Source organism: Topomyia yanbarensis, chromosome 2 (assembly GCF_030247195.1).
Source record: "Topomyia yanbarensis strain Yona2022 chromosome 2, ASM3024719v1, whole genome shotgun sequence".
In the NCBI taxonomy this organism is placed as follows: domain Eukaryota; kingdom Metazoa; phylum Arthropoda; class Insecta; order Diptera; family Culicidae; genus Topomyia; species Topomyia yanbarensis.
Genome location: NC_080671.1, coordinates 463018903 through 463043469, shown reverse-complemented (window position 1 = coordinate 463043469; position 24567 = coordinate 463018903). Strand labels below are relative to the sequence as shown.

The following is a 24567-nucleotide window of genomic DNA, read 5'->3' as shown; positions in this document are numbered from 1 at the left end:
TCTCTAGTAGCCAAAGTTATAGCAATGTTGTAATATTGTCAGTCAAACTCCTCTGGAACATCTAAATAAGAAACGTTGAGTCGTTATCATTTCTAATTTTCTGTCCACCAGGCAGGGCTGGCGGATCTCGTTAGTAGTATGGGTAGTGAAAATAACCGACTGTCCTGAACTCCGCAGACGACCAGACAACATGCTTAATGTCACGATAATTGTCACCACAAGCGCAGAGACCCATCCCACACGAAAAAAAAACACACCGGAGATGCGCATCCAACCTATAATGATTTAATATGACCCAAACCATCATCCGAATTCCGTGTCATTTTACCCGTGTTCAATATGGTAAAATTGAAATTGTCGCCAATATCGAGCTGTAAAGTAGATCTGAAAGTAGTGTGAAATTCTTTCGTGATTGTTAGTTTTTGTAAAGCTTTTGAATAATAAAATAATTATCAGCGGTACATAGTGGCTTCCATGTTGTACCTACTTTTACGAAGGCGGAACGTATAGTATTCGCCCGACCAATAACCGAAGAATCTCTAGTAGCCAAAGTTATAGCAATGTTGTAATATTGTCAGTCAAACTCCTCTGGAACATCTAAATAAGAAACGTTGAGTCGTTATCATTTCTAATTTTCTGTCCACCAGGCAGGGCTGGCGGATCTCGTTAGTAGTATGGGTAGTGAAAATAACCGACTGTCCTGAACTCCGCAGACGACCAGACAACATGCTTAATGTCACGATAATTGTCACCACAAGCGCAGAGACCCATCCCACACGAAAAAAAAACACACCGGAGATGCGCATCCAACCTATAATGATTTAATATGACCCAAACCATCATCCGAATTCCGTGTCATTTTACCCGTGTTCAATATGGTAAAATTGAAATTGTCGCCAATATCGAGCTGTAAAGTAGATCTGTTATCATCGTGCAAACACCCCTAGGACATACTGTGGGAGTTGAATTTTTCTAGAACTAACCAAGGTAGGGGGGTAGGGCGTTGGTGTTGTCAGAAAGTTAATATCCACTTGACAAGCGACGACTTCAATACCTGGGAGCGAGGGGTTAGTAGAATTTTGATCCCCAAAGCACTCCTCCATAGCAATTTTCTCGATCCCGGCGAATAATGTTAAAATCGTGGAAGTTAAGTTCGGTTGGTAATCTAGTTTGACACAGTGCAAATGCATAACACTGTACATTGTTTATTAAATTAAAAAAAAAAATTTGGGAGGATACTTCTGCAATCCGACTGATTTTTTATATCCCAAGAACTGCTAGAAGTTCCTGCTTGTTTCCAAGATTCCCGAAACCAGGAGTTTGTAACAGCACTTTTTTGAATTGGTGACCCATCAATAGTATCTTCAAACTCGCGCTCTTCAGTGAACAAGGTAGCGTAGAAATGAGTCATGGTCGGTGGCGTAACTCTTCTTAGCATTACTGCAAAAGAGCGTTTAGAGTGTTCCTCAATGGGACGCTTCAGAACAATTTTTCACGTGTAATTTGAGCGCAGGATATGTCGAGAGATCACGCGAGTCGATTCCTAGTCACACCAGGAGTACTTGCTCCAAATTTGAAGCAAATCGGACAAGTCTAGCTACCGGACCAACGTGCCTGAAGTTTGTATGGGATTTTTCAACAATTTGCATGGAGAAAACCCACTAACCCGCATTTTTGCCGCTAGGTGGCACTATATGCATTGTATTATCACTGTAAGTGAAAATAAGAAAGATAATTAAATCTCCTACAACTTTGTCGAACACTGCTAGTCAATCAGGCTTTGGTGAAAGAAGTTATTAAACTTTTAACGAAGTGATGTCTGAGTCAGTTTTGCATGGGGCCTAGCAGTGCATGGTTGTGGATCGGTACTCGATTACCACCAACTATACATTTTTGTGAGATAATGGTTAGATTTAGCTGAATAGTATGTTCACAAGAATTGTAGTACATAATACGAATTATGTTTTGGTTAGAAAATTTTAGTTCCACCTGTAACCGCATAGAGGGCGCCAATACTAACTTTTCATAGGAGTGTGATAGAATATCAAAATGTTCGGAAGAATTATTTAGAAATGCTTGCTCTACAACTTTGTGGAAAACACCTAATCTCTATCTCTTTTCGTTGAAAAGTTAGTATTGGCGCCATCTACGTGGTAAAATGTGGAACTAAAATTTTCTAACCAAAACATGACTCGTAATACTTACTATAAATCTTCCTAACATACTATTGACCTAAACCTAACCATTATTTCACAAAAATGTTTAGTTCGTGCGAATCAAGTACTGATCCACAATCATGCTAGGCCCCATGCAAAACTGACTCAGACATCACTTCGTTAAAAGTTTAATAACTTCGTTTACCAAATCCGGATTGACTAGCAGTATTCGACAAATTTGTAGGCAATTGAATTATCTTTCTTATTTTCACTTGCAGTGATAATACGATGCATATGGTGCCACCTAGCGGCGAAAATGCGAGTTAGGAGGTTTTCTCCATGTAAATTGTCGAAACATCCCATACAAACTTCAGGTACGTTGGTCCGATAGCTAGACTTGTCCGATTTGCTTCAAATTTGGAGCAGGTACTCCTGGTGGGACTAGGAATCGACTCAGGCATGGGCCGATAGGGGTCATTTTTTCCTGTCACTCTAATCCCCACTGCAAGATTCTATCCGCGTTTTCCACACCGTGCCATGTTTCTACAATTGGTAGCTGTATGGCCCAAGTGCTGGCAGCGATAATAGTTCATAATCCGCGACACAAAGGGAGGAACTAGTAGACGAAACCAGTACAAGAGGACAAGCAAACGAATGACTCGAAACGACGCTGATGGAAAACAATTTGTTTTCTTACATTCTACGATTTTTGCTGAACACAACTGCTTGCAATACAGAATTTTCTCTGACTGAAGCAAACATTTCTCGAAGGAGGCAACCCCATACTGTAACAGATCTTCGTAATTTGGTCCCATGCCAGAGACTACGCCATCAATCTCAACTTCTCGGGTGGGTACATAGCAACGACACTTCGTCGTGAAAAACTCGCAGCGAACAATCTTGATTGCCTTTTAAAGGTCGCTTACAGTTCGGATGGGTCGGACCTTAAAGATATCGGACTAATGTATAGTCACATCACGGGATATATCAATGATGTTGAATGGTTTATCTTGGACCAGGAAATAGACCATCCCGGGGCCAAGGGTATCCATTGAATATGATTTTTTATCGAAAAGAAGACTTGTTGCCATTATTTTGGTCATTTAGTTGACCATCCAGGTAGATGTTCAAATTGACGTCTATTGAACCTGAGAAATTCTGGTCGTCGCAGATGTCTGCCCAGCAGTCGACATTATCATACGGGTTTGACTACCTACGGAAAGTAGGTTTTATAAGAGGGAACAGGAGATAAATGCAACAATATGAAAAAGATGGAAGCAATTTTTTTACCATCTGTGATGACAAAAACAGGAAAAAAAAATCTGTGAAAATCTGTGATAAATTTCCTAAAAATCAGTGAAAAATCAAAATATTTCCTAAAATCTGTGAAATTTTTATCAAAATGCCAAAAATCTGTCATCTGTAAAAAAGAATCTGTGATCAAAAATTATGAAAAAAAATCTGTGACATTACAGAAAAATCTGTGAATATGGTAACCCTGCCTGTCACCAGGAACCTAATTCAACCAAGCATACAATTTGCCGATTCCTATCTCCAGAACCAGGGGTCTGATCATTAGGCTCTAGGTTAATTTCAATATGTTTTTTTTTTTTCGTTTTTTCAGAGTTGTCCTACTGGAGCTGTTGAGTTGATTTCTTGGAAGGGCTCCCCATCAGAATCACTCACTACAATTGCAGACGGGACGAGAAAATGTCACCCACTAAAACACTGCTTAAGGCCAATATAGGCCGTATAAATTTGATTTTACAATCATGTGTCCATTCGCACATTCGTGTGTTGTTTTAGATGATTATATGACCGTGAATCTGATACATATTTTTCAGTAAGAATAAGAGGTTCCTCCACGTATTTTTGACATGAGTTGTTTGGAAGCGGCGGGATTAGTACGCGGTGACAGGTCATGTAGCTTTACTTCAATACTGTTATTATCTATGTATGTTCGGATTCTGTATAACATGTCATACAGCGACGTGTTTCAAGTTGTATTGCGAAGTAAATGGTTCTGCTTGACTAATGTTTTTAAACATAATCAGTACCTCGTGACCTAGATGATGGAATTGCATAGCACTAAATCAGACTACCTCGAGCTTCATATTCACCTTCAATAATTGCTTCACTTCACGAAACGATAGTCCTACTGGACATTTCGAGAAGTTAGCAGCTTGTTTGACCGCATCGTGATATAAACTTGTTTTGCATTGTCACTTATTATTTATGCACGATTTACACAATAGGTACAAGCAATCAATTTCGGCTTTTGCAAACAAACAAAGCGAAGCACGGGTAAAATTGATTGCATTGATGCTATAGCAGCGGAGTGATTTTTAGCATCTGAACTGAGCAAGATGAGAAACCGAACTGTTTGGACCAATTAGTTTTTATCTGAAAATGCAATTTTTCCTCATTTTTGCTTCCGATTCCCCGTCCTAAGGATAAAGGGTGTCCCATATCAAATTGCATTACGGAAAAACGCTGCGCGCTGTAGAAAATTACTTAGTGAACCGAACTGATTTGACAATAAAATATATCCCTTTAGTAAGCTTTTGGCATATTTATTTCGTTCAACTTCAATACCTTAACCGTACGCTCGCATCTTACGCTTACCTCCACTCATTAGATTCTGTACAAAATCTGGCTGCAGCTTCTTCTGCACGAAAACCCACTTTTTCTTCATGTTTTCCTCAGATTCGACCGCCTGGGGATGCTTCCGTAGTGCTTCCTTCATAATAGCTCAATATTTCTGGATGGGCCTTAGTTCTGGTGCGTTGGAGCGGGGGGGGAGGTCATGTCCTTGGGTACGAAAGTACCTCGGTTGGCTTCGTACCACTCTAGGATAATATATGAATAGTGGCACGTAGCTAGATCCGGCCAAAATATCGTATTACCCTCGGGTTGCTTCAACAGAGGAGGCGGACGCTTCTGTAGACATTCCTTTTGGTTGATCTCCCCGTATACAGCCCTGGCAGTCACAAACGAAGCACTCCATTTGCCACATGAGCAGATTGCTTGCCAAAGCATATATTTACTGGCAAACTTTGAAAGTTTCTGCTTCCTTACTTCCTCTGGAATATCAAACTTGTGCTGGGCGGTGAACAACACTGTCGGAAGCCCGAATTGATGAGACAATGAAGCTTCGTCAGCATATGGATGTACAGTTTCCGAGCTCGTGATTTTCCCACCGCATTTTTCCGATTTAGAGCCTTCTACACTTTGTATGTATGCAATCTCTCGCGGTCCTTGACTCTCTGAACGAAAGACTTGGACAGGTTCAACTTTTTGCCCACATCCCTGACCGAAGCGTTGGAATTTCGCTTAAACGCTTTCACTACACGGTTGTGATCCTGATCACTAATAGGACATCCATTTTGTCCGCATTTCTCCTTCCGTTCGATGCTCAGAGTTCGGTAGTAACATTTAATCACACGACTCACCGTTGACTGGACGATCTCGAGTTGTTTTTTGATGTCACGACAAGAGATGTGGATTTTTCAGGTGCTTGCGCAAAATCAATTCGCGACGTTACTTTTTGGGTGACGCCATTTCTACAATTTTCGAAAAACTGACAGCGTTAAAAATACAGTGTAAACAATACACTCTAAACTAAAAATTTTCAAAAGAATATAACATTTCAAAAAATTTCAAAAGAATGTACACATTAGGTTATTTTCTACAGGGTTTCTTCCGTGATGCAATTTGATGTGGGAAACCCTTTCCTTTCGTAGTGCCAGGTACTTGGCGACCCAGTATTTCTCAAATGTCCGCAATTTCAGTGCGTTCAGGGAGTTAAGATCTATTGGCACAGAATTGAGCTCCTTAGCCTTGTCCCACTCCAGAACATCTTTCGACAAAGGGCAGGAGACTTGCTCTGACCGAAAAAGCGTAGGGCCATCGATCGTGAGACCTCAGAAATAGAAATAAGACATTTTTGGAGACATTCTTTGAAATGTACCTGCCCATTCACTGTTCCGGTTCCACATGAGCATATTACCTGCCAAATCATGCATTTTTGGCAAACTAAGCATTTTCTGCTTTTTAACTCCCTCAAGGACGTCGAACTTATTATAAGTAGCGAACAAAAAGAGCCCATACCCTTGGAATCATTGCCACATTATCCGCAGACCATTATTTCGTCGTTTCAGATAGCCTCAGTTCCATTGACGCTATTCGCTCGATGAAACATGGAAAGCACTCATCGTATTTTTTTTTTTTGAGAAAAATACAGGAGCTACTGAGTGCTTTATCTGACAAATCTTTCCATATTACCTTGGTGTGGGTCTCTCCTCATTGCTCCATTCCGGACAATGAGAAGGCGCTTCTTAGCTAAGGAGGCGGGGGGTGCCCTAGGAGGTGACATTTATGAAAGATCAATTTGCTCCAACGAATTTTTCAGTATTACTCATCAGAGAACCCTTTAAAGTTGGAAAACTTCGTGGAGCAATGTTGAACTAGGAAGGTGGCTACATTCGATAGTCCCTAAGATATCGACGAAACCTTAGTTCAAGGGGAAGGATGTGGGTCGTGACTTCATTCGTGTGATGTCCCGAATCATGGCAAACCATTACACGCTGGATGCACCTCAGGCGTATTGCGCTTGTGGATAGTGGTATCCGCGCTTGTGGTGACGGCTATCACGACATCGAGCACATTATCTGGGCGTGCCCCGAGTACAGTTCCGTCATGTCTCGGCTAGACACCCTCCGGGCCCGAGGAAGACCACCCAACGTCCCGGTTCGAGATGTTATGGCAAGCCGCAATCTCCTCTATATGTCCCTCGTATACACTTTCCTAAAAATCATCAACATACAAATTTAACTGCTTTCTTTATATTTCTAGCTCTCTTCCGCCTGTACCATACACCCACGAAGGTTTGATGCGACTCCAAGGCGACATCAAGCATCTGACACGCGCAACTCGAAGTCGCATCTGAGCCGTACTACGAAATCGTCTGGAGGAATCCCTGCCGACTTGAGGATGACCACCCGGCGTCCCAGTGCATAGCTCTTCCTGATTAAGGCCTGATAGCTCTTCCTGATTAAGGCCAGTAAGACAGTAAGACTGTAAGACTGCCGTTGGAACTGAAGGTTAATAATTTACCCTCCTGTCATCTTTTTACACCCTCCCTCCCCTGACTCTTACACCCAGAAGTATCACCCCCTAGACCCCCCCCTCCTCCCAAATATCTTCTCGAAGCATTTAGCTCTTCCTGTCTCTTCTAGTTTTAACTATTATATTACATAATGTCGTTGAAAATGCCCAACTCCACTACCACATAAAAATAACTCTAATTAATCTCCCCGAATCTTTATAAAATTCAATCAGCTCCACTAGTTATTCCTAGTTTTAAGATAATTGTAAAAATTAAAATTAAATCCCTTAGTTAAAATTTATTTTGCTCCAATAATCTCCCAGCTAAAAATGTCAAATCATATTGCCATAAAAAATAAATGACCCCCCCTCCCTAATCTTACGAAAATCATTTTACCCCCTTGCGTATATGTATAAGATAGCTATAAAATCTCCTTAGTTTCATTTAAAAAAAACACATTACAAATCGTGCCATTTTTTTGGTGAACTAAGCATATTCTGCTACGTTTTTACAGGCGTTTCTATTTCACAATAGTGCTATCATCTACTCAAGGAAAACACTCGGAACCGGAGCAGTTTTCATAGATGAAGGAGATAGCAAACGGCGAAGAAATGTGACTTTGAGCCGACGCTGGCCATATCCGAATGCAGATCTTCTGGGAAAGAAAGGAATGTTAGTCCGATACATGTTGCTGCTAGAGACCGAGGAATCCTCTGCATCTCCACTATGTATTACGGGAAGAAGAGAGTGCCAATAGCGTTATCATGTAATAATTGCTCTGGGCAGCCGGCTGTCGAGATTTTGGGAAATTTTATCACCTGTCGTATTAATGCGATTAGCCAAATAAACAACTTTAACTCCGGATAACCGACTATGAGGAGCCTATATTTTAATAAACCGGTTACGTTTACTTTTCTATTACGTGACGAATTTTTCGTGGTCCCTATCGTTTCGGTGCTGATTTTACCCGGCAATCGTTTGAATAAAATACAGAACCTTACACAAGAAGTACTTCTATGTGTCTTAATTTTTTTGTGTGTAGGTACTAATCTTTTAGATAGTTGGAATTGCACATGTATAATGGTTTCGTAGTAAGAAGAACTTTTATTACTTCAAACTACAAAACTTTTTTATTATTTAAACTACAAAAAATATGAAAACAGGAATGGAAACTGAGTTGTTCACGTAGCATTAGTATAACAAAATGCCGATTCTAAGCAAGCAATAGAATGCCGTGATAGCAATCACTTCTGCGCGCGATTTATTTATTGTTATGTTCACAGCTGGTTATGCCAGGTTAGTACTAAATAAGTGTAAAAACATGAGATAGTTGACAGTACCACAGTTCTGAGTGAAGAGATAGAATACAGTTAATTCAGACATTATTCCTACAGAAGACAAACCAACAAAAGGAAAACCAACAATAAATCTCGAATAGAAAAAAACAAGAGTGAAACGAGCTGGTGCCACAACTAAACAATATCGACCGTTTTTGCGAAAGGGATATGAAAAAATTCTTCTTGCTGATATAAGTTGATATCTGGCCTTCGATCCCTTTCGCGAATGGTCAAGTCTCAACCCTCATACATACTCAGACAAGACCATGCGTTTGCCCCACGCACACCTAATGCCCCATGGACTAATTCCCTAGTTGGTCAAACAAGCACCAAATAAACATAGAAATTAGTCTGCTCGGTCCAAAGCAATGTCGGCAATGGCATAATCCAGCGGAAACGGCCTCCCTTACAATGTCATCAAAAGAACGAATATTCAAAACTGTATGCGACAAAATATGTGCAACTTTGAAAATAATAAAATGAAAACTACTACTCATTTGCAACAAAATAAGAATGGAAAAAATAATGACTCACTGCACTGTTGACGAATCACCAAAAAAAAAATAACAAAAGGATGACCACCACCCCAATCTGAAGCGAACAGTTACTGTGTTTGGGTAGGTTACCCACTGATGGAATCAGCACAAAATATGTCTAGTTCAGCAAACTGCGCTCCTTTGCTTCCGACAAGAACAATCGAGGATGGACCAGATATTTAAGCAACGATCCGTTATTTATCAACAAGGGGACTGATCATCTACAGGTGTATTCCAAAAACGCGTACGATTCTGTAAAACAAAACAAATCGCGGTGGATTGCTAGAACAGGATTTTTTAGAGTGTTATGTTCACAACTGAACAGTTTTTCACAGAGATTCGCTAACCAGAGAAAGGGCAAAGTTAGTCGCCTCTTACGACATGGTAGCAGGTACCCAGTGGGTCTATTCTATGCTGAAATACTTTGAGAGATTTCAGTTCGCCTGATACCATACGGCTTGAGGAACATTGCTCTGCCATCAACCTACAAACTCGGTCCGATCGTAGGATACTTCTAACGACTATTTGTTTTTAATGTTTTGACCAGCAATGTCGACTGTGGTAGCATACCACAAATTATTCACTTGCACCTACCCACACGCCACTTCCGAAGCTCGCAACTCTTGTGGATATCTGGGCACCGCGTAACTTATAGTCAAAACAACCCTCCGGATATTTGTTGCAAAAAGACTAACGAATCACGCGATATTTTTTATTTTAATATAACATTTTATTATATAATTTTTGAATAAAACAGTATAAATCTAGGTTAACCAGCCAGCCTTTTTGATGGTGTATCCAAGTTTCATCTGAATAATACATGTTTATATTCCACTAAACAAGTCGCACAATGTGCATAAAATCGGCATATACGTACCAAACTGGAGGCGATATACGTACAAAACTACTGAAATTGACGATTTCTGACAAAAATATACAAGTTAAGCGCGATAATTTCTAGTATGAAAGCGAGTCTAGAGAATATATTTACGATTGGATGGATATGCGAAACATCTCAGATTACATACGATATACATACCTAGTATACGATTCCGCAACACTATATACGATTAATTCTTATTCGTCGGTAAAGAAGATCAAATTAAAAAGGCAATATTGGGTAGATCAATTATCTCCACCATAACAAAATATTAGAAAAGGGGAATGCTGCTGATCGTGAAACCGTTGCCAGACATATTTTCATATTAAGATGGGATCCGAACTTGCGACATTTGGGTTGTAGAACAGGACTGCACAGGACTATTTAATTTATTTAAGGTGTGATAATATTTCGTAATTATATCGTCTTATCGTCAAGTAGAGAAACATTATTCCGATAAATATTCGCCATATATGCAGCAATCTCATTTCAAAGATATGAGATAAGTCGTAAGTAATTTTGCGAAATCGGTTTTCGTATACGTTGTGATATATTAAGTCGTATTTAACTTTTTTAAATTATTGTGATATATATCGAAGTCGTACATATGTTTATGTTGCTAACTGACTATTCCCACACATATGAACGACCACATTGTTTAAATATTTGTAGCTGTATGAATATAGGTTGTCAGTATCTACGACCAGCTCTGATCGAGTACGATTTAATTAGAACATCAATGCGATTCTGAAACAAATATCGTATTTAAATCATGTTTCAAGTAATATGCGATTACAAATCAATTTCTGCAGATTAAATTCGACTGTCGTAACGATTTAGACTTTTTGTAGACATCAATACGAGTCTTTTTCTACATTGTTATACGATTGATGGTTTGCTGGGTAGAGTCTGTGCGACAATTTCGAAGACACAAATAAAAAACTGAAACATCTATTTTTATCAGGTACAAATGCGGGTCAATAAAATAGATCCGGGCTCTCGGACATTTTACCAACCCCCGCTGTTCACCCCTCTCGTCGGGCCAGGCTATTAGAAGAACTACTATAGGCACTACGCTCTTAATTACCGTTTATAAGGTGCCTCGTGTTCTATTTAGCAGAATTTCAAGAATACAACATGTGGATTCATCATCTGCTAGTTGATTTTAGAGTAGCGTACGATTCAGTGATACGAAATGAACTATTGCAGATAATGTTAGTACGCAGCTTTTTGATGCTACTGGACTGTGACGATTCTAAAATCTTAAGCGACTATCGCTGAGTAGTGGCTTTTCTTGCATTTTAAAAATTTAACATTAGCGAATTACATGGTGGCTGCGACTGTAGAAGACCGGAAAATAGTGCCCTAAAACCGACGATTCGGTGAAACACCATATTGCTCGGCATCCTCTTAGGAAACTTTAAACACGTAAATCAATAGGTAAACTTAGAATGCTAAAAACCCAACAAAAACTTGAGGATCACTAAAATAAAAAATGGAAAGATAGCTTCAATGAATGGAAGTGAAAAATATTTTAATAATTTATAGAACAATCTGTTTTTAGGATGAAAACGCTTGTTAGTCTCTAGTTGGATATAGTTGTCTATGGATATATATTCTTGTTTCTACTCTACGTCGCGGATTCCGTGATGATAGTCGACGACGCGTATAAATAAACTAGGGTAATCACATCGGATCAAGAATGCATTTCTGAAATTCCTCCCAATCGATGGAAATCGGATTATGCAGCGGTCCGGCAGTCGCGCTATTATCTACATTTCGGGGAGCCGCCTGCAGCTCTAAGCCGATTTCAACTGAATTTCCCAATGTTGTGCACTCAGTGCACCGCGCGACTTGCTGAGGGTTAATTATACACTGATTGCCATAGCCGTTTTATTTGAATTTGATTCGATGAACATACACTATTTAAATAATTTTAAATATTTATCGCTGTGTCATCAATGAAACTGTCAATTCTAACCCCGACACACTGCTCTAATCAGTACAAATCAAAACAATACTATTTACGACAATACCTATCGTCTCCATCTTCTCGCCTACAGCTGCCAGCTATACTTAGAAATCAATTGCCAAATACCAAAGAATAGCGCCGTTTTCCGAACCATAACCCTCTAATCAACGGCTTATCTGGAAGTGGCTCATTTTTCACTATCCGCACACGCAATATGCCGGCGCTTATAGGTCAATCTGATAACACATTTTACTCACGCTCTCAATGCAATATTTGAATTTGTGCGCCCCGATTCAATTATTCGGCTACACGGAATGTCATTATCAAAAAAAAAACCCGTACATCCTAGTAGTCGTGCTGTTGTTTTCACTTGCCGTACATTGAACCGGCCTGTACTGGCTACTGGAAGCAACATGTCCGCTGGAAACGGTGCGTCATCGCGTATCCTTCTCCAGTCATGGCCAGCTGTTTGATTATGTTGATAATAACGGCTCGACAGGCAGAGCCTAGCCTTGCATCCTGGTTGAAGTAGCTGATAAACACAGCACAGGTAATAAAATTTGGCGCGACAGGCAGTAGTAGCCTATACTGAGTGTGTGATGTGTTTGCTACCTGTATGTATAGTATGTATAGTTGAATCATCATCCAAACGACCGTCAGTCCTAGAGGAAGGACGCCCGATTGAAAGGCACTATCAGCGTCCAGCGTCTTTGAATGGGTGATGGAATCGGCCAAAGAACGAGTCGTGTTGTAAATTTCCTATCAATTCAGTCTCAATAATATTGACCGATTTCCAGTAGTGTGCAGATCCGGATGATGGTTGTCTTACCGAGTTTAATCCCTGCAATGATTAGTCGAGTGTGAGACAGTCAACTGGAAGGTCCTCCGGAGCGCTTAAGCGAGTTTTCGTTCGCCGCTTTCAAGCTAGTTATATTTTATTTTAGTTTTTAGTTATCATGCTGTGATTTAGTGTAGTTTATTTGTCAAAGTTCAAAACAGTTTGCGTTCTTCTAAGTGCGGATTGCTTTTATTTAATTTAATTCAACTTCAACTATTGTGTTAAGTCGGGCAAAGCGGAGCATTGTGAACGATGGCGATGTGTTTGCGAGGTTTAGGCTTAACGCGCGCTGCGATGTTCTGGAGCCGGTATCATCAGCTGCTGAGAGGTGATCGGAAATTTTCCGTGGTCAGCAGTCCCGGAGTCAGCGCGTATCTGGCGGAACAGGTTAGTTTAGCTTAGAAGGATGGACCCAAGAACCTAGTTAATGCCAAACTGTGAAAATATCATTTTGTGTTTGAAATTACATACAAATTGTATTGGAGCGAATTCAAAATGCTTCTTCCCCGAAAAAATTGGCAATGATTAACCATCCGTGTGAAGATCGGTTCTTCCAAAAAGAAACACTTTAAAACTTACATTCAATCGAGAAAGTCGGCCAAAACACGCCTATTTTGGTAGGTTCCATTTACACCATCTCTGACGGAGCGAGGTGATGTTGTCACGACGATAAACCTTTTCAAATTGCATTCTGTTTGATCGGTGGAAAGACACCGAACGGCCTAAGTCCGAGTTTTATATTTTCAGTTGTTAGCCGTCTTTAATACTTCGATGGAAGGTACCCCCTTCCGAAGTTCCGAGGGGATTAAGGAATTTGATAGTCAGTAGATTTTAAATAGCAGTGTAAATTGGACGTCACGTAAATGAGTGAAAGTGTTGAAAGGCATCTAGTTCTGTGCTACCGTGTATTCGCAGGATCGCAGATCACTTTAAAAATATCTATTACTTTAACTATTCGAAACAAAAAAACTTAAACAATCTTTTGGAATTATTTTGACGCAATTTGAAAGTAACGTTCAATAAGGAAAATTTAGGCAAACCACATTCCTCTTTTTCATGCTCAACTATTAATAAAGGATACCTAAATTTACCTAATCTTGAGCATGAGTCAAACAATTCAATGATACCTAATTCTACGGAAGAACTCGACTGATTTGAACTTCTTGTTTTATGTTTGACAACAGTAACAAGTGCAAAAGAGAGACCAAGAATAAAAGTCGATGTAAGTGGTATTTCCGGTAAGAGCTTGTTACGTGATTCTTATGCTGGAGGATCTCAGTCCAATTTTTACGCTTGAAATTTATATTCTACTTTTACATTCTAATGTATATAAAATAGGTTTTACAAAGCATGTTCTATCCTTGCGACAATTATTTTCGGGCGCTCATCGACTTTTCGATGACCGCTGTTTCAGCAATCAGCCCGACTTAAGGATTTTAACATAGCTCCTACGCCACACACACCCCTCTCCCCTGCCTAATCAAGCATCTGACATGAGCAAATATAAAATACGTTTTTCAACACACTAACCTTGCCGGTGTGCCACGAAACTGCTACTTGAGGAAGCTAGAACATTTTCCTATACAATCAACTCGAGTTTTTGACGGAATGCCATCTGTAGTTCTTATTTTGTGCGAAAATGTCACCCCTCTTCACTTGGGGTTTCTTTTCGAAACACTCTCATTTGTGCGTTTGAATTTTCACTTCGAATTCCATTTTTTTCTCAATGTAAACAAGTGAGTCGGTGCCTAGCAACAAGCGTGCGTTACTGGCTTCCACATAAAGGGCAAACACGCATTTTCGCTTGATGCCCTCCATCAAAGTTCTTTACAGTCTTTTTTTCCATTTTCTTAACATGTCCGTCTCGTCTTTGACTGTCTTCTTGCTCTTCCAAAGTTCCCGCTTCATCATTGCCCAGTACTGCTCCACCGGGCGCAGCTCCGGACAGTTTGGCGGATTCATGTCCTTTGGAACAACATTGACAGAATTGGCCTCATACCACTCCAGGACACTTTTAGAATAGTGGCATGATGCCAAATCTGGCCAAAATAGCGGAGCTTCGTTGTGATGCTACAAGAACGGCGAAAGGCGCTTCTCGAGGCACTCAGATTTGTAGATCTCGCCATTTACTGTGCCCTTTGTCACGAAAGGCTCACTCCTCAGTCCACAAGAGCAGATGGTCTGCCAAATGAGATATTTGGAGGCGAACTTCGACATTTTCTTCTTCTTAAATTTGTCGTCCACACAGAACTTGCTCTTGCCGGTGAAAAACTCCAACCCCGGAATTTGCTTAAAATCGGCTTTTATATACGTTTCGTCGTCCATCACACAGCAGCCATATTTTGTCAGTATCTTCTGGTAAAGTTTCCGTGCTCGAGTTTTAGCCGTCGATTGTTGCCGCTCATCGCGGTTTGGGAAGTTCTGTACCTTGTATGTATGTAGTCCAGCTCTGTTCTTTGCATTCTGGACGTAGCTCTGCGACATGCCAATCTTTTTAGCCAAATCACGGCTTGAGACGTTGGGATTTGCTTTAATCATCCGCTTCACATTTCCCTCCGTCTTTTTGTTCTCCGGTCCCGGTTTTCTTCCAGCTCCTTTGCCGTTGTCCAACGTCAACCTGGAACCGCTTCAACACTCTGGAGACGGTTGAATGGTGAATGTTCAACATTTTTCCCAACTGCCGGTGCGACAGGTCAGGATATTCCAGGTGTTTGGAAAGAATTTGTTCTCTCGGCTCGCGTTGGTTCACCTCCATTTTCGTTGAATCGAAAAACACGACTTCGAGTTTGACAGCATGTAAACGATACACATCAATGAGAAAGTGTGCGTCCCCCCCCCATAAACTTTATGTTATTGTGGACCTGGCAAGATTATAAGTCCTTTTTGACATAGGTCTCATCGAAATGCATGCATCCGGCCGCGGTAAAACTGACAAAACAATCTCCAGGATCTTATTGCAGCACGTTGTTTTTATTCTGCACTTTGTTTGGCGATTTTTTTGGCTCCGTTTGATACATTCGCTCCCGTTTTATTGTTGGAAGATTCGGGTTTCCTGCATCTTTCTGGCAGTTCATCCATATAATCATGGACTTTACGTTCGTGTGATGAATTCTAAAGCACTCCCCCGCGAATAGTTACTCTTTTCACTTAGCCATGTGTCCGAAATCGTATTTTTACACTTCATTTTCAATGCTCGACATTTTGTAAACGAAGAATTTAAACCGTACCGAATAGTAAACAAACGAAAGATGACTGCGACACGCACAGCCTGCTGCAGCGATGCCAGATTCTCGCGACATTAAATCCGTAGATTTGCTCTGCACTCAAAGAAACAAAAGTATTCCAAATAAGGTTTTACACCAACCGGCATAACCCCACAAAATGATGAACTTCGTTTGACAATTCTCGGTGGTTTGTTTACATAGGAGTTACGTGAGTTCGAATGTGACAGATGAGCACCCGTTGCACTCGAACTCACGCAACTGACAAAGTAAACAAACCACCGAGAATTGTCAAACGTGAACTTCATTCAGCAAGAGTTCATTCGTGTCGTCATCTTGCAGAACTCAATAGTGTTTTTCACCCCATTTAGGGATTTTGTGCCCAAACTCAATTCCAAGTTAAAGTTATATTCATTAATGAATTGATATTTAGTACTCTACAAATGCTTCTTACTAGTAATCAACATTTTCAATACACAACAGCAGTAAAAAGCATTTTAAAATAGCAGTCTTATTCAAGACGCACTGTTAAGGCCTATTTGTAACCTAAAAATTAGCCCGATTCAGCCAACGGGCGCAGTCTTTTAAACAGAACAGGGTATTCATAGGCGATATTGAGGATTTTTATGTGATATTGAGAATCATGCAGTGGATTGCTTTGTCCTGCTTGTCACTCCCGACGTTTAGATGTTCGAACGGGATTCTGTTATTGCCATCTGGCCACTTATTCTTAATACTTATTGGTGATTGTGCTATCCCAATTTTTTGTTATATTGTTCGCTATTCAATGCGGAGCCATTGCCTTTTATATATTTACAACAAATAAAGATAAAGATTTTTTCAATAGGTTAGTAGTATTTCCCTCGCGCGCAATTAACTATTGCGCGCGGAGCTTTTTTGTGGGGTGCTACAAATGCCTGACGGTCATTCAGTCTGCTTCTTTGATCGTCATTTCGTCCATGCTAACAACGCAGCAGTTGCTTAGAATTTAACGCTCGGTTGGCTTTGTATGCTTCTTCGATTTGCTGACTACGGTCGTGAACCCTTCCGAAATGTCCCACATCAAATTGCACCACGTAAAAAACGCTGTAAAAATTACCAAGTTTGTCTGATTCTTTTCAAACTTTCAAACAATGCAATATAACCCATTAGTAAGTTTTTGGCATATTTATTTTATTCAACTACAAGACCACAACCTTACGCTCGCACATTACGCTTAGCTACCCTCATTAGTTTCTGTACAACATCTAGCTTCAGCTTCTCCTGTACGGAAACCCATTTTTCTTCATGTCTTCCTCAGATTTGACCTCCTTGGGATGCTTCCGTAGTGCCTGCTGTATTTTTCGATGTGCCTTAATTCCGGTTCATTTCTTTGGGTACGAAAGTAGCCCCATTGGCTTCGTGCCATTCCAGGACAACATTTGAATAGTGGCTCGATCCGGCCAGAAGATCGTAGGACCCTCGGGTTATTTCAACAGAGGAAACAGACGCTTCTGAAGACACTCCTCGAGATAGATCTCCCCGTTTACAGTCTCGGTAGTCAGGAAAGGCTTACTCCGTTTGCCACAAAAGCAAATCGCTTGACAAATCATGTATTTATTGGCAAACTTTGAAAGTTTCTGCTTCCTTACTTCCTCCGGAACATCAAATTTGTGCTGGGTGGTGAAGAATAGTTGCCCCGGAAGCTACAGAATGTCCGCCTTGACGCAAGTCATATCATCCATGATGAGATAATGAGGCTTCGTCAGCATCTGGGTGTACAGTTTTCACGTCCATGACTTTCCCACCAAATTTTTCCGTTCGTCACGATTTGGAGCCTTCTGCACTTTGTACTTTGTTTCTCCCGGCCTTTGCTCTCTGAACCAAAGACTTGGACAGATTCAACTTTTTAGGCACACCCCTGACCGAAGCATTGGATTACGCTTAAACTCTTTCACTACACGCTTGTGATGCTGACCACTAATAGAACATCTATTCTGCCTGCATTACTCCTTCCATTCGATGCTCACAGTTTAGTAGTACCTTTTAATCATACGACTCACGGTTGATTGCACGATTCCCAATTGTTTTCCGATGTCCCGATGGGTGTCGCAAAATGAATTCGCGACGTTGCTTTTCGTTCCAATTTTCGAAAAACTGACAGCTAAAGACGCTGAATTACTGAATAAAGCCTCGCCATCTTATCCCAACTAAATGACACTGACAGGTTTCGTGCTCGATTGGAATGACACTGACAGATAAATGGTAAACAAACGATTTACGTGACGAGTCTTTATCCAGAGGGATTCAGCGTCGTTCTGACAGCAATAACAACACAATGTAATAAATACTTTCTAAACTACTTCTTCCCACATTTTCAAGAGAAAACATCCCGATGTGTTGTGTTATGCAGCGTTTTTTTCATGATGCAATTTGATGAATCTTTATCTACCATTTGCATCTTGTTTGGCGGTGCTATTTGTTGCTATAAAAGTACTGGATGTAATCGTTGATGATTCAATATAAGATTCTGGTTTAGCTGTCGTTGCTGGTTGGACCACTGCTTGCGTTTTTGCTTTCGGCGTTGAAGTCGAGATTTTTTTTTTTTTTGGTTATGGCAAAATTCAATGTATGTCCGAAAATGTAACAGATGCCACCTTCTGCTTTTAATTGTTGAATGTTTTGGTGGGTGAATGCATTAATATTGCTTCCGAGCTGAAGGCTTTAGACTCTGCTTTAAACTTCAGTCAAGATGCAGATTAAAGAATGAATAAGGCGTTGAAACTGAATCCTGGTTGCGGTTAATGCAGCAGAAATGGACAACAAAAGAGAGATTTTATACCACTGTTTTCCATAGTTGTTCGTAGAATTGAAACGTAACAGTTTGTGGGTTATATGCGCCAGTTGGTTACATTTTCCAGGGTCACGAAGAAAGGAATGGAGTGTTCTATCCGCATTCTCACAACCCGGACAGCCTAGGAAATGGGGAACAAATTCCTGAACACGTCTTTATCGGCAACAACTTCGTCGTCTTGCGACATGAATCTACGTATAACGCCATCAGGAGACAAATCATGTACTCTTCCGTCGATTGCACCGCCCTCCTTGTAGACAGGGACCTTAATCTTAACTTAATCCTGTTCATAAAGATGTGTCATGCTGTTACTGTAGATAAATTGATCTAGTGAGGTACGAGGTATGCATACCAGAGCCAAATTTCGAACATGTTGAAGCTGAATGAGATTAACGTTATATCTGGCAATACACCTTTAACGTGACGTTGGTTGCTGGACAGATTTATATAACTCTAATTGCTTTAGTAATAAAAGTTTTTCCTTCTCGTGTTGTTGATTGCTTTCACGTGTCATTCATGGCAAAGCTTTCCTCATTTTTGTTGTATCCTCATTCGTACGATGTGGACGACCATATCGCTCCTTTTTGACGTATAGCCGCTGTGAGCATTCGCCTTCTAGTTTGGCCAAGTACAAATCCCACATGCCACCAGAACATGGTCAGAGGCGACGTTCGTTTCTCAGAAGGTCCTGACATCAATGACATCGGAGAAATACCCAGCTGATTTTGGATCGCGTTTTGCCATTCGGAATTTCCAGTTGTGCTTCTTAATAGCATTTCGTTTTAAAAAGTGCTACAGATATTCATATTTACATCGGGCCGCGCCGAGGTTGGTCAACCAATATTTCCAACTATCAAAGTCAACTGTCACGAGACTCAGTGTCCTTTTCGAGTTTACCTGAACCAGCGCCAATCGATCGACAAATCAGCTGTCAGGCTACGTGCACGAATCAAATATACGAATTAAAACAAGATGTTAAGATGATTTTCCAATAGAAAAAATAACTGTCGATCATTGGCAACCTTCTTCAAAAGTACACTGATATAAATCCGTAGATTTCCGTAGAAAAAATTGCATTTACGTAGATTTTATCTACGGCAGCATCCGTAGATCCGTAGAAAACCTCCAAATCCGTAGATCTACGGAAATTTCTGTAGATCTGACATCGCTGGCCTGCTGTGATGAGCAACTTAAAACCATCACAAATATTCGTGCACAATGTAAACGTATGTAAATAGCTTATTGTTGATAATGTCCTTAAGGAGAGGAAGTGTTCAGCGAGAAAACACCTATTTAACGAATTTGTTTTAGAAATTTGGGTGATGCGAATTGATCAAAACTTTTGTACATTATAATGTACCATTTCAATTACATTCTATAATTTTTCTATGCAAAAATATCGACAAGCGACTCGGTAACGAAGTTCTATCATACGTCAATTCTACGGCGTTTCGAGGCGCGTAGGGACAAGAGATCATCAGTCAAGCAGTTTTCGAAACAAAAACCCAGTTGTCGGTTAGCTTTGTCGACTATGGCAGAATAATGCATCTTGAGTGTCAATTTTGAGTCAAGTCACACTTCAAAGTTCTTCACTTGATCAACGCGATAGAGTCGCACCCCGCCTTTCTGCAGCGACAAAACGTATTAATACAGTGAAGACCCGATTTCATCAGCACCCGATTTTATCAGACCCCGATTTGTCAGCCTCATATGAAAATTGATAGTTAGTAGTTTGATGGGATCTAGCAAACGAACCAAGTTGAATTCGAGTAAATTCTTTCTTGAGCATATTTTTCTTATCTTAGAGATACGAAATGCAAAAAAAAAGTTTTTTGTTTTTTTAAATTTTGCGCTGTTAGACCCCCTTAAGGAAAATTTAAACTAAATAATCAGAAAGGGTTAAAAGGCTATATCTAGGGATTAAAGAAAAATATTCTAAGAGCTTCGGTTTATTAAAAAGAAAGAAAAACATATATCCCGATTTTATCAGCCTAAAATTCACTAAGGGGCTGATAAAAACTGGTCTTCACTGTACTGCATTTCGAGACGCTGAATTCGAGGAGGCTGCAGATACCTACAACTAGCTTCACACTGTATGACAAAAAAAAATCAAATCATCAACGTAAATGAGCATTTCACCGTTGGTCAGGAGGATTACAGCGTCATTGAATAACAGTGTGAACAATAGTGGACCCAGATTGCTTCCTTGGGACACACCGGAGGGCGAAAAACCCCGGAAGATTCCGTCGAGCTAATTTTTACAATCAATTGTCTGAAGCATAAGTCTGATCTGAGTCTATTATTGAAACTTTTGAAAAAATACACGGAGAAATATAACCCGGTTCTGGATTGCAAGACTGCTGCCGCTTCAATCATCGCTGTAGAAACTTCAAACATATCAAATTCTGTCCCTTGGAATTGAGTGCAGGACCAGTCTTGCTTCTTCAGTTGTGGCGATATGATAGTTGATTTCCGTAGTTCTCCTTTCGTTATGAATTTACAAACCCCCAAAAACGGTTTGGATTCGGCCGCATATCATTTTGTCTCTTTTTCACGTAGCTTTTATACAAAGAGATACATTTCAGACCAGAGCACATCTGAAAGCAATTAATTTAAAGTATTGTCATTGCGTCATAATCCTCGTTAAATGAAGCTGCGCGCAGACAAACAGCGATAAACGCTAGAGGAGGATGATATGAGTCAATTTGAACGACCTCTTCTGGTGCTATAGTTACCTTCTTTTTCATGTTAGTTTCGTTGGTAAAAACTATTTTTATCTATATTTTTACTATTGGAACGAAGTGTATCTCTGTGCTCGGCTGAAGAGTTTAAGTGAATCGCATTTTCGATATGGCACTCACAATTAACTTAGGGAATAGGCAAGCTTTCATTTCCCACAGAACTGTAGTTTGGATAACCATCAGAAACAGAACGTCTGGTAACACATATATATTTGCAGGTTAGAATAGCCCCTCTAAACCTCCGTAAACATAACCAGAACGCCCAAAAATGGCAGAGAACTGAGCCTTAAAACATTGTGACAGTTGATGGATCGGCGGTTACGGTGTCAGAAGGCTTTTTAGTGCGTCCCAATCAAGATGAGGCTACCGATCCACATGTGACCTTAATCTGCCAATTTGTACACCGTTTTTTGATCGACTATCCTCAAATTCACGAAATCGAACATTTCTGGTTAAAATTTTTGAATTTTTCATCGATGCCAACTTTGAATGACACAAACCGGAGCGAGCTAACGTCCTTTCCTCTGGGTACTGATGTAACTAGCTTGGGTGTTACGTTCGACAACTCGAGGCACTCACTAACCAGTGAGGCAGCCCCGGATGAAACACAGTTATATTTAAAGCAACTGATCATCAGCACGGCGGTTGAGCTTTACAGTCTTGATCACATTTGATGCCTTCATATCTACATTATTCCTTACGGCGTGGCGTTTCATTTGTCGATTCCCACGGTAAAGATAGACAAGTCTGTCTATGCCAAGGGGCATGCTGATGAACTCGAGTGATTCGTAGTTATGCTGCCTAAGCTCAACCCTCATCAGCAGAAGACAACAGTTAAGCCCTTAAGATAATAAGCCTGTTTTAATGACCCTGCCACTTCTAGTTTTCCGATCTGTTTTCTTCACATTTTTGCTCTCACTTGAGTACTATGGCTCTAATTTTCATAACTTTCCCTAACTAACTGTATGTCGTTAAAATGTAAATAAAAATGAATTCCTATCGTTCGCACTGCGGCATTTTGGTGTGTTACAAGTACATTTGGCCAAAAAATCGGTGTAACAAAGGGAGAAAGCGCACTCGATTTGGTGTCAATGGTTGCAGTCAGTGATTCAAACCTTGAGAACAATTTTTCTATCTCTGTTTGCATGGACTGAATAGTGAAGAAGTCTTTCTGAGCTCGTCAGGATCTAGTAATCCCTTACATAATGGCATTTCCTGAAGGCACTATGTGGAGCCTTTCCTAACATGGGCACATGATCTCAGAGGGAAAGGGAGAAAGAGCAATAATTATCAAAGGGTCAGTGATTACCTGTAGTTCGGGTTTACATAAAGTGAGGAATTCTCTAGTTTTCCTCTTCGAATATTAAACCGTTTTGATGGATAACGGGTTGTAGGGCATCAAAGTGTTTCTACATCCAAACCTACACCATAACTCCCAAGCGTTCAACAAACACCAATCTAGTTTGCTATACTTCCTACATCATCCAAGAGATGGAGAAAGGACATCAAACGGATGCAATTTACACCGATCTGTCCGCTGCATTTGATAACATAGATTACGAAATCGCCATAGCGAAACTCAAGCGTCTCGGTTTCCACGGAATGTTCCTCGACTGGCTAAACTCGTATCTTGTTGGTCGCGAAATGTCCGTGAAAATAGGAGATAGTATCTCTGAAGCAATTACCGTTACCTCTGGTGTACCACAAGGAAGTCACCTTGGACCTCTCCTATTTCTAATTTACATCAATGACGTCAATCTCTCTTTGAAATGCTTAAAGGTTTTCTACGCCGATGATTTTATATTATACCTAAGAATTTGTAATCTGAATGATGCCCCCGACTTACTTTTGGACAATATAGACTGTCCCAGACTCCTTAGCCAACTCAAAATTTTCAACCAATAATACACGTCCTTTGACTTTAACTTGTCCCGTGTTTCCCTTAGACGTCTATACAGTATTATTTTAAAACATGACCCGTAGTTTAATATATAGTTCGTAACGCTTATTGTTATTATAATATTAGATAAGATGTGTTATTTTAGGATGTAATTTATATAGCCATAAGTAATTATGTATCATTTGCATTATGTTATATCTGTTGGTACGAAAAGACGAGGAGGTTTTGCGCCCATTTGAGAAAGAGTGCTTATGTTTTTTCATCTCAAGAGGGCTTTTCCCTGCTCCAATAAATAAATACATGAATAAATAAATAAATAAATAAATAAATAAATAAATAAATAAATAAATAAATAAATAAATAAATAACTCAGAACCTGGGAAACGAAAGGCAGTTTCCATATTTGCCAGCTCATCGGTCAACTCGTTCCTTCTTCTTTTACCATGTGCCCTAGCATGGGAGAAGACGAACTGGGACTCGAAGTTCCATGAACCTAGAGCTCTTAATCTAGCTAGGCAAACAGATAGACCAACCTCTTCGCCCTTAGGTCGCTTCTTAGCAGATATTTTCTAGATTAGAGCTAAATTTCATATACCTCCGCTTGAAAGACTGACGTTGTAGAACCTGGAACCTTGTCTCTCAGTTCATCATTTTTGGTTTCATTTTTCCCAAAGAGACCGTCATGCCATTTAAGACTTTCTTCTTTCAATATGTGGATTTCATAGCATTTACTATCAATTATAACTTAAAGATATTTTACTTCCACAGCAAATTCTATGGTGATTCCATTAAGGATAGGTGGTTTCACTTTGAATTTTCTTTCCTTGTAAATGAAATTACGGCGAATTTTGGGGCTCCCTTTTACACCATTGCCATGTCACGGTCAGTTTGAGTACGCTCCGAGATCAAGGATCCATCCTTACCCTTTAATAATGATGACAATGTCATCTGTGTAACCCCTCACTTCAAATTCCAGAAGCTCTAGTTCATTTAGAAGTCCGTCTACTACCAGGACCACAGAGGATGTGACAGCAATCCTCCTCGAG

The 24567-nt window shown here is 40.2% G+C and overlaps 1 protein-coding gene across 1 annotated transcript in view; it reads left to right on the top strand.

Moving 5' to 3' along the window:
- The first annotated feature begins 12830 nt into the window (after window positions 1-12830).
- LOC131686053 (delta-1-pyrroline-5-carboxylate synthase) overlaps window positions 12831-24567 on the top strand; it is a 68914-nt gene continuing 57177 nt past the window's right edge. The window contains exon 1 of the mRNA XM_058970173.1: window positions 12831-13213. Within this exon, the coding sequence (XP_058826156.1) occupies window positions 13079-13213 (135 nt within the window). The 5' untranslated portion in view covers window positions 12831-13078. The remainder of the gene's footprint in view (window positions 13214-24567) is intronic.